Below are 13540 nucleotides of genomic sequence, written 5' to 3'. Positions count from 1 at the left end.
TAAGCACTCACACACCATGATTCCTTCTGGGTTTTCACGCTCCATTTTAATTAAGTGCTGTTTTTATTTTATTTTTCTCTCTGAAAACCAAGGCTGCTGGCGAAGTGTCTAAACACTTGTATAAAGTGTGGAAGAAGGTTTGTACTCTGACAACAACTGCAGGAAACCTGGGGGTGGGATGGGGAATGTCATCGGAAAGGCCTGTGCCCTTCCAATGTTACCAGACCTGTAGCTCTCCAGTTGCAGTTTAGAAGGGAAGTTCCATGTAAAGAGAGAGAGGAGTGATTGAATATGTTCTCTCTCAACAACATCACCTGTGAATTGAAAATAGGTTTGCAATGGATTAAATAATGATGGATTAAATATTTCCCCCAAGATTATTTTTGTTTCTCCCAGGCAGGATCAGTCCCTGTTAGGATTGAAAGCGGCAACTGTAACAGAAGGAGACACTGACCTATTTATATTCCTTCTCAAATCACTAAATATTTTCCCTAAGGGGGATAAAAACAACAATAGATTTGATCCATGAGACTAGTCAGATAGGCTACAGCCTCAGAAGGCTAGGACACCTCCTCCAATGTCGCCACCACAAAATATGAACCATTTTCAGAAATTTCCTTTTCTCATGAGCTAGCTTTTGTTTTGCATGATATCTTCATCAGAGCATACTGTCTTGCAATTTGTTTTAGAGCCACAGTTCTAAAGAGGACGCAAACATTAGGGACCTTGGAAAGGAAATGAGATTATCTTGTGAATTATAACACCCACTATTTTATAGTTTATTATACAGTGCCATGTTGCCAATGAATGTGCATAGATTTATATAAGCAAATATGAGACATTAAAAACATTTGGATCAGAGAAAGGTCCCCGTGGTAAGCAAACATTTTCTTTCATCTCCTCTCTCTCTTTCTCTTCCTCCTTTCCTTCCTTCCCTCTCTGTCTCTCTCTCTCTCTCTAAAACTACTTGGTAAAAAAAATCTGTGGACTGATGAATGGACCTTAAATTGCTTCAGGTTGTTCAACTTGAACAGTTTTGTCAGGTTCACTTTCATCTTTCAAATTATCGGCTATGTCACAGAAAGTGTACACAAGTTTCTCCCTGTAGCCAAAAACCTTGTCCCCCTCTTAGTAGTACTCAGTGATGAATTCAAAAATTTTTTCTTTTTAAGTTTTCAAAGCACAGGTTTAAAAGCCTTGTTTTAATCTTCAGTGAACAAGGCTACTAAGTGCACCTAGAAGGTGATCTGATTTCCTCACTATAATTTCACTGGTAAATAGATGAACCTAACTGGCACCCAGAAAAAGAAAAAAAAAAACCTATTACACTAATCCATCTTGAGACTCTGGGCACTTTGAATTAATCTAATACAAATATTCCAGGGAATGGAATCCAAGCTTTGAAATTATATACAGGGGAGGGGGATGTCCTCTATTTGTCACTAAACTGCAAGAGCCACATGCACTCCCTAGGGATGTAACTTTCGGATCTTGATCCTCCATGCCTTCATGCCTCTTCCCTCCTGGTAGCCCATCATGTTCCACATTGTAATTTGTATATACCGTGGTGTGCTGTTTTGTGTTATGACTCCGTCAAAAATTCACGGTAACCTGAGTTCTAGCACAGGCGACCCATTCAGACCCAACAAACACATTGCACTTTCTCCAGAAGTCTCCAACTTAAACAAAAATTCACCTTCATCATATTTAAATTCCAAAAGCTTTCCTCGTACTCTGACTTATTTTAGAATAGTATTATTCACCCAAAATTCTTTCCAAAAGAGGAAGGTAGCAGTCTTTATAACATCCCTCACTAAAATATTTGTTATATAAGGCTGGTAATACAGGAAACACATATACCTTTATCTTTGCCCTAGGTACCTGATTATTTCCCTCAGCCACTTTAGATGTTGCGTTTACATGAATCACTGTCTAGGTTTAGAAGATAGATACTAGTCGCTCTCTGAATATGCTCTCTGAATGCTTTTTATTGCATCATTTTTTAAAAAAAGTTTGCTTAATGTCATTTGGGCACTCATTTTCAAATGCTTTTCTCAGTTGTCTAGATAATACATGGCTGCTCCCTTGAGCGAGTTTACAAAGCAAAAGAAATTAGGGCGAGATAATTTAGATATTGAGTGCTCCTCCCCACAAGTAACTGATCCACCCTCCACTACTTCTCACTGGTAAATGACTGCTGTCTGCTTTCATTGTGAAGTTTGACAACTGAGGTTCCGCTCCCTGGAGGCACTCCTCCTAGTTCGTAGAACAGTACTGAAATGTCAAATGTCCATCCATCTTTTTAACTGTACCTCTCTCTCCAGCACACATGAATCATGAGATCTGACTTTTTTAAAGGGAGACATTCATTTCCTGAGAACATATTCATTTACTTCAAGTAACAGATAAAGCTACTTGACTACTTGGGTTTAAAAGACACAGGTACACATATGCGCGCGCACATGCACACAAACATACACAGTTCTGTTTTGCTGATTACAGGTTTGGAAACAGAAGACTGAGGTCATTCAGCATGTATATACTGTACATTTCCCAGGAATAGCCTGACCTTTACTATATTTTGATACTCTTCTAGTCTACATTTAAAGGACCTTCTGTAGGTCCCTCTGTAGAGACAATAGGTGAAAAAATAGTCACCCTTTTCTCATTTTAAGAAGGAAAGTTTAAACTGAATAGGACTTGGGACTTAGTTGATTGGATTGGCAGCAGCAATGATCTCTTAGCTTCTGCACTTTTAGTGCAGATGGCAAAAGAAAGAAAAACCAGATATCAAGCTGTGGGGTGTATTTGTCTACAAGTTCAAGTTTTATTTGACAGGAGAGTGATATTGCTAGGCTATTGAACACTGTCAGTTTCAAATATTATGGTAGTTCCTCCAACACTCACATACTTGACATTAATAGAAATAAGATTTAAAGAGACCACATCCTATCACTTAATCAAGTGGCTAAAAACAGTTATTTTCTCCACCCTTCAATACTTACTTAATTAAAAATTAGATTCCCTTCTCCTCAGTGTCTAAGTGAAGATTTAATTACAAGTACAGTCAGGGCCCAATTTACACACACTCTTCATGGAACTAGGAGTCAATTGTTCACAACCTAAAGCACAGCCTTGGATAAAATCAATAGACACGTATATTTAGCCAGAGTTACATTTCCTAGAAGCAAGGGTCCCTGCCTCAGAAGAAGGGATGGAGATTGAGAAGAAAAAGAAGAAAATGCTGTCCACTTTTCCTGAGTCTAAAGCCAAATTAAGAAAGCTAAAGATTCTTCAACCAATAGACGTATAATGTGCATTCTAGGTGATATTTATCACACTAGATCCTGGAAATGTTGGATGGTTATTAAGAGTACAGCCTACAACCCAACAGACACCTCTTTTCAGGCAGGATCAAAATATTTTCAAATGCAAAAACTATGCCATTCCCCCATTTACCTACACCTGTCTCTTTATTTCTCCAATCAACTAACCCTCATTAAGTATAGGAAATAAAACTGAAATTTAAATAGTTTACACAGATCCGTGAACGTGTAATAGTCCTTGAAACTTCCTCAAAGCACTGATATCTCTAAAAGGGATGTTTGTCAAGCTAAATGAATTTCCAGCTGCTAAATATAGGCGGTAAATCAGAGTCAAGAAATAGAAAAGCAAAGGAGGATGGAGCCTAACACTCCCGTCTGTCTTCCCATTGGAGGAACATATTTAGGGACCAAACATAGCTCCACCCTGTCCATCTCAGAGCAGGTCCAAGTGTTCATGTTCCTAAACTGCCCCCACTTGTCATAGCTCTTTTACCTTATCAGAATCTGAATTTTTTAAAAAATGAGTCCAAATTCCTTCATGACAGGGTAAGGTTGAAGAAATGACTGAGGCAGCCATTTCAATGTCCTTTCTTGTTACAATGTGTGCAGCTCTTAACAACACACACCAACACTTCCACATACATCATCTGATTATTTGATCTTCTCATTATTCCTGTGAAATACTTTATAGGTAAAGAATCAACTGAAGCTCAGAAAGTTTAGAATCTCATTCAAGGACACACAGCAACAAAGTCTTCCTGGCTCTAAAACATACTTGCAAGCCACCACGTGAGGCTGGCAGTAAATGCCTACAGAAAGATTCGGAAAAATAGCTCAAAATCCCCACGGGTCCTCTTCTGGGTTCCCACAGAGGCTGAATGAATCAATATACTTCTACACCACCTCACAACCCAGGAGTGACTTGGCCACTGGAGAAAATTGTGGATAATTATTTTTAAAAAGAGTAACGGGCTTTACTGAATGCCAGTTGCCATGGTTGGTTTTGTGACAGTAAAATCAGTGACCAGTAAAAGTGAGTACCCTCACTGAAGGAGTTCATGATCAAGTGGACAGACAAGAAAGGTAAACAGATAAATAATAACAGAAGATGCTAGCCGCTGTGACAGAGATATGAACAGAGTCCTGCTAGGGCTCACAAGCACTCTTTGCCCAGCTTTGGCTCCTCAAAGAAGATAGGCCCTGAACTTAGTCTACTTCTCATGCACATGACATTTTTTCTTCCATTTATCTTTCTCTTTTTAAAGAAAAAATTACTTTGTTTTGTCAATGTCTCGCTTTGTCACCCAGGCTGAAGTGCAGTGGTGCAATCACGGCTCACTGCAGTCTTGACTTCCTGAACCCAAGCCATTCTCCCATCTCAGCCTCCTGAGTAGCTGAGACTGCAGGTGTGCACCATCATGCCTGGCTAATTTTTTTTTTAATTTTTTGTATAGATCGGGTCTCACTTTGTTGCCCAGGCTGGTCTTGAACACCTGGTCTCAAGAGACTCCCCCCACCTTGGCCTTCCAAAGCACTGGGATTATAGGCATGAACCACGGCAACCCACTATCTTTCCCTTATAGATGCCTGGTCTTTCCACCATTCACCTTGCTCCTTCACCCCATTATTCATAAATTTTAAATAAACTAGTGATACTACTTTGGCAGCCTAAGGTTTATATCAGTAGAATGTATGCTCCACAAGGGAAGAAACTCTTGTATATTTTATTCATTGTTATGTCCTCAGATGCCTAGAACAGTGCCTGTCACATAAGTAGATGCTCAACAAATATATATAGGAAGAAAAATCTGATATTCATTTAAGAATTCTTAAATATTGCTTCATTTATAAAAGTAAATGAGTTTACTAAATGAAAAAGAAAAAGATCTCCACCTACCCTGCCCCCAGTGGCACAGATATATCCTATTTTGTCTACACATTCATTCCTCTGTTGTTTCATTTCCCCACATTTAGTAGCTTCCACTGTGATGCCCTAGTGTCCCAAACTGTGAGCTTTTCCTGGTAGAGAAGGGGCCTCTCTTTGGTGTAAATGCCACACTGACAGCCAGCAGCCTCTGATGTACTGTGTTCTGTGTAGATTGGGATTTGGAATTCCAACAGTGGGCTTAACATGACGGACAGCAACAAAGACAAGTCCAGCAATATCACTGATTCATTGGCCAACCGAACACTCATTGTCACCACCATTCTGGTAAGTTGACTTTATGGAATTGAGGGTGCCTTATCCAGGCTCCTGCCTTAGACTTCAAAGCATTCCTCAACTGTCTTTTTCATGGCAATGCTTCTGTCTGCAAATGTCTATTTTTAACTAGGACACTAAAAGCCTGTGTTTGTGCGTACTTACGATAAGATTGAATTAGAAGCTTCCAACATTGTTCTGAAGATCTTCCACCTCTAATCCATTGCCAGTCCTGCTCAGCCCCACTCTCTGTCCCCTCCCAGCTGGTCTCCCTTGCTCTCTGGCTGCTGGTTGGTTTCAACCATGTGGAGACCCTAGCAAGAGACTAGGGAAGTGGGGGAAGAGGTGGGGAAGAGAGGCAACAGCAGCTCTTCTTCTGTTCCCTCCCAACTGCTACTAGTAGTTTTTTCAGAACCTCTGACTTTCTACAACCATAGCTTCTGCCCATCAGTGGCACTGTTTCTAGGGTCCAGCTGCACTGAGCTTCAGGAGTACTCTTTCCTCCCTCCTGCCTCCGCCCTGGGTGGTGCGGGTTTCCCGAAGAGGTTGTTGCCTGTGTGTCTGTGACTTGCCGCCAAATCAGACCCCCACCTCCCTTGGCTCCCTTTGCTTTGCTCACACTTCTGTACACAGCTCCTTTACTAACTGTTCTTGAAAAGTCCTGCCTCCTATTAAAGCCCTGGTCATGCCCCATCCAGCCACTGTACAGCTACTGGTTGCTTATTTTCCGCTTTTTCCTTTCTTCAGGGATTTGGGCAGGAGTAGCCTTCCCTGAAATCCTTACTTGCAGACATCCTGCCTTACACCAGTCCATAATGTCAAGTCAATTTATTGTTGATATTATTAACTTGTGAGAATTGTTCATCCAAAGGAAAAACTGGTTTGCTCTTCTGGTTACTGCTTTCTCTATGACTGTCTTATGAAAACACAGGGTTCTCTACTGTGCTTGAATGACCCCACTATCAGTTTGAGGATAAACCTAAATATAAAGAATATGTCTGTAGTATAGCAACTATTATAATTTTATAAAACAAAATGAGCATTCATTTAGTCAAATGAGAATTAACAAGGTTATAGATGCACGGTAGTAGAGAAGTGTCCATTATTTAGAGAAGAGGGGACTGATGATGCACGTATATAAGCAGAGAATGACCAGATGTGAGATTTGAGGTGATTTCAAAAAAGAAACGGGGAAAGATGATAAAAGAAGACATAGAAATGGCCTTTGGAATAGGCTACCCTGAAGGAAACCAATCAAAATATATAAATCATAAGTGAATAGTGAAATTGAGATGAAATTTAGATAAAGAAATGAGAATAGTCATAGATAGGAAATGCAAAGAATGAAAGGAAATACTTGGTGATGTAGATTTCTCTGTCATGAGGTTCTTAGATAAAAGCCAGGTCCAGGCTTAGTGGTTCATGCCTGTAATCCCAGCACTTTGTGAGGCCGAGGCGGGTGGATCACGAGGTTAGGAGATCGAGACCATCCTGGGCTAACATGGTGAAACCCCGTCTCTACTAAAAAAATACAAAAAATTCGCCAGGCATGTTGGCAGGTGCCTGTAGTCCCAGCTACTCGGGAGGCTGAGAAAGGAGAATGGCTTGAACCTGGGAGGTGGAGCTTGCAGTGAGCTGAGATCTCCCCACTGTACTCCAGGCTGGTTGACAGAGTGAGATTCCATCAGAAAAAGAAAAAAAAAAGCCAGAAGAGTCATACAAAAAAAGCTTGGGTATTGGCACAGTGGGTGGCCAGGCATCTGGGCCCCCATTTCCCTCTGCACCTTCCTTCTTCTCAGACCCAACGTTTAACAGTGATTGTGTATCCATCACACCATTCCCGCACAGCCCCACCCTCCACAAAGGAAGGAAAAGCTCCCATCAAAAGAGGCGGAAGGGAAAGAAACTAAAATATAGGAAGGGTTCTGTATTTATAGAGGACATAGGCAGGCAGATGAGTGAATGACTTCAGTATTCTCAGCTCTTCAAAATCATTATCAAATATTTCACATCTTCAAGCTGCTGATGGGGTAAACTCTTCCTTTCATTATAACAGTGTTTTCATATTTGGTTTGTTTCATTTAGGAAGAACCCTATGTTATGTACAGGAAATCTGATAAGCCTCTATATGGAAATGACAGATTTGAAGGATATTGCCTGGACCTGTTGAAAGAATTGTCAAACATCCTGGGTTTCATTTATGATGTTAAACTAGTTCCCGATGGCAAATATGGGGCCCAGAATGACAAAGGGGAGTGGAACGGGATGGTTAAAGAACTCATAGATCATGTAAGTAACAATATTTCTAACATATCTGAAAATATGCATAAGAGAAAGTAAGAGAGGAAAAAATGACGTCAGAAGAAATGTTTCCTTTTTTTGAATCATAATTTTTTTAAGAAGCAAAGAAAAACAGCTTAGAAATGGAGTTTGCTTACTTAGAAGGGCAAGTAAAGATAAAAATTAATGATAAAAATATATGGTGCATTAGTTTGTTTTTACACTGCTATAAAGAACTGCCTGAGACTGGGAAATTTATAAAGGAAAGAGATTTAATTGACACAGTTCCTCATGGCTGGAGAGGCCTCAGGAAACTTACAATCATGGCAGAAGACACCTCATCACAGGGTGGCAGGTGAGAGAATGAGTGAAAGCAGGGGAGATGCTAGACACTTATCAAATCATCAGCTCTCATGAGACTCACTCATAATCACCAGATCCCATTACCCCATGATCCAGTTACTTCCACCTGGTCCCACCCTTGACACTTGGGGATTATTACAATTCAAGGTGAGATTTGGGTGGGGACACAGAGCCAAACCATATTATATGGGTCCTTCTTTCATACTGAACATAAACTGAGTGATTCTTAAATTAAGAATTTTACACTTTGGGAGTCTGAGGCAGGTGGATCACAAGGTCAGGAGATCAAGACCATCCTGGTTAACACGGTGAAACCCCGCCTCTACTAAAAATACAAAAAAATAGCCGGGCGTGGTGGTGGGTGCCTGCAGTCCCAGCTACTCGGTAGGCTGAGGCAGGAGAATGGCATGAACCTGGGAGGTGGAGCTTGCAGTAAGCCGAGATTGCGCCACTGCACTCTAGTCTGGGTGACAGAGTGAGACTCTGTCTCACAAAAAAAAAAAAAAAAAGAATTTTGAAGTTTTCAGCTCAGAGCAAAATCTCATCATGTCAATTAATAGTACAACCAAGTTGCTCATTCCTTCTTTTTCTCACATGCCCTTTTAAAAGGCATCCTCCTGCATTTTTGTCTTCATTTAGTTCCAGAATGATGGATCTATGTTTGTGTATGTATATGTGTATTTTATAATTTCTGGTTTCTCTTTGCTGATACTGTTTCATAAACATAACTGTATAAATTGACTTTTTTTATATTAGAACCAACCATCACAGGAGCTTCATGAATGAGAAGCATTTAGAGTTGAGAATAAGAATCAGGAGTACTCAGGAAAAGTCTAGACATTTGCAAAGAAACTAGACTAAGCTGACAATTTTGGACTTGCTTTTGCAGAGGGCTGACCTGGCAGTGGCTCCTCTTACCATCACCTACGTGCGGGAGAAAGTCATTGACTTCTCCAAACCCTTCATGACCCTAGGCATCAGCATTCTCTACCGGAAGCCCAATGGTACCAATCCAGGCGTTTTCTCCTTCCTCAACCCCCTGTCCCCAGATATTTGGATGTATGTGCTCTTAGCCTGCTTGGGAGTCAGCTGTGTACTCTTTGTGATAGCAAGGTAAGTTTGAGAACCACTGAATTCACAAGAGGTGTAAGTCAGTCTCAGATTTCTGTATGTCCCAGAGGCAGACAAAAATTAAGAACTTTAAAGTGTACTTTTAGTTTTGCCTAGTGTTCTATTCTTGGAAGGTTTCCGTATAAAAGCCGTTCTGTAAATGAATGTTTTCTAATTATTTATAAAGTTACTTTTAAAAGAGAGGAAGATAATTTTTAATATTAGTTTAACTTTATCCCTATTTCAAGCAACATAAAATGGTTATTTAGTCATTTTCCTTGATTTATAACAAAAGTAATGGCTCAAATGATGTGTAAAATGTTTCCATAGGAGTCGTAAAATGGTCTCAAGATATTTGACCCCTAGAATATTTGGATAAGCAAAACATAAAAAAGTTAGCAAAGAATTATCATAGCAAATAAAAAAACAGTAGAGTAAAAAGATTGTGAAACCCTTAGGAATGAAGAAAAATACTTTAAAAGTTGTATTAAATTTATTTTTAAAGGCACGAGAAAGTTAAAGAGAATTCTAGAAATAATGCTGAAAGGAAAGATTGCTTACATACAGAGCCTGGAGGCATGAAACCTTTGTGCTACCATTAAGATGATTCAGTTGAGGTTCTGCTTTTCGAGATTTAACTCTGTATTTAACCATTTTGCTCTACACAGTTCCTTAAAGGATTTTTATACCTTTCAATAGATCGTATTTTCTGAATACCTTTGATGCTAAATTTGAAACAGCTATTTTATCTTTCTGTTGGCTTAAACATTTGCTATCCCTAGATAAACCATGTAAAAAATAATTGCTTTTGTATGTCCCTACTTGTTTTCAATCTTTTTCACCTTTCAACACAACTCAGTGAACTTTTTCCCTAATCAATTTTTGTTTTCCCTCCAGGAATTTCTAAGAGAAATATTTCTTCATGCTAGCTCTTTGTCATTGTCCACTGTCTGGTTTTGATTAATGCCAGGTAACTCTTTCCCTGGTGTAATTATAAAGAAAGCTTGGGAAAATAACCCAGGCTGGAAAGGTTTTAAAGATCCACAAGGCAGACATACTCAAACTGAATCAATATGTGCTCTCACATGTGGGTATTTATACATTCAATATGAAATGAATGTTTTGAAGTTCTCTATGCCTTATAAAGTGTACCCTTACCAAAGCTCAGATTTTATACTTTTACTGACCAAAGCTCTCTTTAAGTATGCCTTACTTCAGAAAATAAAATATTGACAGTATGTATATAGTGATATTATCCTTTTGTATTTCAATACTCTAAATCAGTAGTTCTCAACTAGGAGGGATTTTGTCCCCCAGGGAACATCTGGAAATGTCTACAAACATCTTTTTAGTTGTCATGGCCGGGAGTAGGGAGTGCTATTGGTATCAAGTGGATGGAGTCCAGGGATGCTGCCAAACATCTTATGGTGTACAGGACAGGTGCCCCCCAAAAGAATTATTCACTCCAAAATGTCAATAGCACCAAGGTTGAGAAACCATGCTCGAAACAATTAAAGAAAATATTGCTTTGGGTATAAAATTTTTAAAAATAAATTGTTTACCTTTGGAGGTGTATTTTTCATTAGTGACTCCTCAGTGAAGTTAATATTGCCTTGGACTGGTCATTTAATAAATGACTATCCTCAGGTGAAGCACCTTCTAAGAAGTAATCTTGTGTTTACTTGTTGCATACCTCTGCCCAGAGGCCCACACCTATTGGGTGATATTAGGACTGCTGGAGCAATTCATGCAGCCCAAGGCAACAGTATTTTCCATATTTCGCAGAGCAAAAGTGAGTTTCCATATTTCGCAGTCTGAGGCTCTGTCTAGGCAGTGATGTTGATGAGTAGAACAGGCAAGGCAAGGTTGATGAGCAAATACATTGTTTATTACATGACTTGACCAAAGCCAGTGGGAGAAGAAATGCCAGCAGCATCCAAAAGTTCTCACAAGCACACAGGCTGAAAGTACCCTTTTACACTTGACTCCAACCGTGGCACTTAAATCTCCTTATTTATGTCATCAGAGTATGTCAGAATGGCATACCATTCAATAGTTTTCCCCTCTATTTTGTCTATTCTTCCATAAGCTCTTGGTGACCCAGACCTCCAAATTTTTGGACTTCACTCAGTTTATTTCTATTAAGAAAACAGCACCCCCACTACCACCATCAATGCAATCCATTCGGTATTTCTACTCACCGAGAGTATCATTTATAAGCCAGTCCTTCCTTATTTAGCTTATTCTTCTTGTCTCCCCTTCCACTGCCTTCTTGCCCTGGTCTTGGTTCAGATGTGGAGGTGTTATACATCCAGTGCAAACTTGGAAACAGTATAGTGATGAAATACAGAAAATAACTCCCTCCAGGGCACAAGTGTGCTGTCATGAAGATTCTACTTTCAACTACATTTACCTTCTCTACACCTTAGAATCCATCCCTGCTTCTGCTTCATAAAGCCACTAAATATATATTTAGACTTGATTCCCAAAAACAAAATTCTTGTTGAGTAGATGTACCAAGTCACCTTTACTTCCTACCATCATAGTTTGAGACCATGAACTCCGTCACTCTGTACCCTCAGTTACCATCTTAGTGGTTTGCATTCCAAGTTAGAGAAATGGAAATGAAAAACAGTAAATTTCATAATTATCTATAGCTCTGGAGAGACTTTGGAATTTATGTTGTGAATTGTATTCTCTTATGTTCTTTTAAAGGGGAAAAATAAAGCCCCATCACTGCATTTAAGGAAATGCCTTCACTAGATAGATGCCTAAAAATTATTTGTTAAATTGAATTAAATTTATAAAGATGTAGACATCGGTGGGACAAACTAAGGAAAACAATATTTAATTACTATGATTTTTAATTAAGTGTGCATGTCAGGGTTTTTGTTTTGTGGTTGACAATGTTTCCACTTTTTGAAAAATATTTAACTTCAATAAATTACGTCCATCATAAACAATTTAAATAGATCAAATATCCAGATAGAATGCCTGCTTACATTTTATAATTTACGTTCGTCTTCTTAAAAATGGACATTTTTAAAGTTGGCATTTGGCAAAAAAAATCTAGAAAACCCTTGAAAGTAAATTCTATGGTTACAATACAAACCCCACCATTATATTACAAGTTCAATACAGCATTCTCCCTTGAAAGATGAATGGATTTTTCTCTCCTCAATGCAGCCTACTGTGCATTCTCAGCCACAAAAATTAGTCCCTTAATTAGAACACTTCAGTGTGAGCTTGTTTAATATCTTCCATTCAAGTGTAAGCCAGGCAGAAACAAACATAAACCCAAAGTGAACTTTCACATTTCAACATAAGGCTACTCTTCTATAGGCAAGTTTTGTCACAGGTTTTAAGCACGTTTCTTCCCTTCTCTATCATGTTAGTAAAGATGAGTATTGATTTCTTGAGAGTCATTTGGGGATAGCAGTTTCGGATTATCTTTGGTGTAGGTCATATATTAATCTTTTCACCACACTTCCTAATACTGACACTGCTGTCACACAGGCTATCTTTAAGCAGGTGTTAGGAATTCTAAGCTGAAGTGTCTACATCCAGGCAACAGGTAGGTCTGTTGCCTTATAGAAAGCCAGTGTCTTACAGCACAGCATCATGTCACTGTTTAATATTCACCAGACCACATGCTCCACAAGTCACTCAGAATCCCAGAGAGAAAGACCTAAAATATCTCTGCAGAGCAAGCAGAATCACATTGCTGTTTAGACAGTTTTTCTTTTTACCACACAAAAATTAGATTAATTGCTCTCTTATAAGTGCAAAGTATGAAACAAGACCAAGTTAAAAGCAGCATTCCAAAGAGGGAAGTGATGAGCTCATCGATGGGAGCATATCTGGGAGAGAAATGTCAGAATATTGAAAGGGGCTGGTGGTTGCCAAGTCTTATGGTCTGTTTGAAAAAATAAAACCCCTTCTCTTGAATACATTAGGCTCTTAATTTATTTCAATTAATATTTTAAAATTATTGTACAAGTGACAATGATAGTGTTTAAGTAACGGGATCTTTACTCTGCATGCTCTATTAATAGGTTCATTAATATTGGTATTCATTTCTTCAGCACAGCAAACTACTATGGCTGTAAGAGTGTGCAAATTCAAAACTTAATTATATTGTTGAAACATTAATTAAAATGTGTTGGCATGGCATTGTCAATTAAAGCTATATTCATCAGCTTCATAGGAACCTGCATGGTGTACCCTGCAGCTGTGGAGAAGCTGCAGTAATGAGTCGAAT

The 13540-nt window shown here is 39.0% G+C and overlaps 1 protein-coding gene across 11 annotated transcripts in view; it reads left to right on the top strand.

Moving 5' to 3' along the window:
- The window catches only part of GRIK1 (glutamate ionotropic receptor kainate type subunit 1), a 404073-nt gene that overhangs the window by 346236 nt on the left and 44297 nt on the right, over positions 1-13540 (top strand). For 6 of the 11 annotated variants that reach the window (XM_063720802.1, XM_054542882.2, XM_054542879.2 and 3 more), the window contains 4 exons: positions 93-137; positions 5425-5538; positions 7612-7815; positions 9059-9282. In XM_063720802.1, the coding sequence (XP_063576872.1) occupies positions 93-137; positions 5425-5538; positions 7612-7815; positions 9059-9282 (587 nt within the window). The remainder of the gene's footprint in view (positions 1-92; positions 138-5424; positions 5539-7611; positions 7816-9058; positions 9283-13540) is intronic. The other 5 variants (XM_063720803.1, XM_024239397.3, XM_054542881.2 and 2 more) reach the window with 1 other exon arrangement.

This window comes from Pongo abelii, chromosome 22 (genome assembly GCF_028885655.2).
Source record: "Pongo abelii isolate AG06213 chromosome 22, NHGRI_mPonAbe1-v2.0_pri, whole genome shotgun sequence".
Classification (NCBI taxonomy): Eukaryota; Metazoa; Chordata; class Mammalia; order Primates; family Hominidae; genus Pongo; species Pongo abelii.
This window is presented reverse-complemented; position numbering and strand designations above follow the sequence as displayed.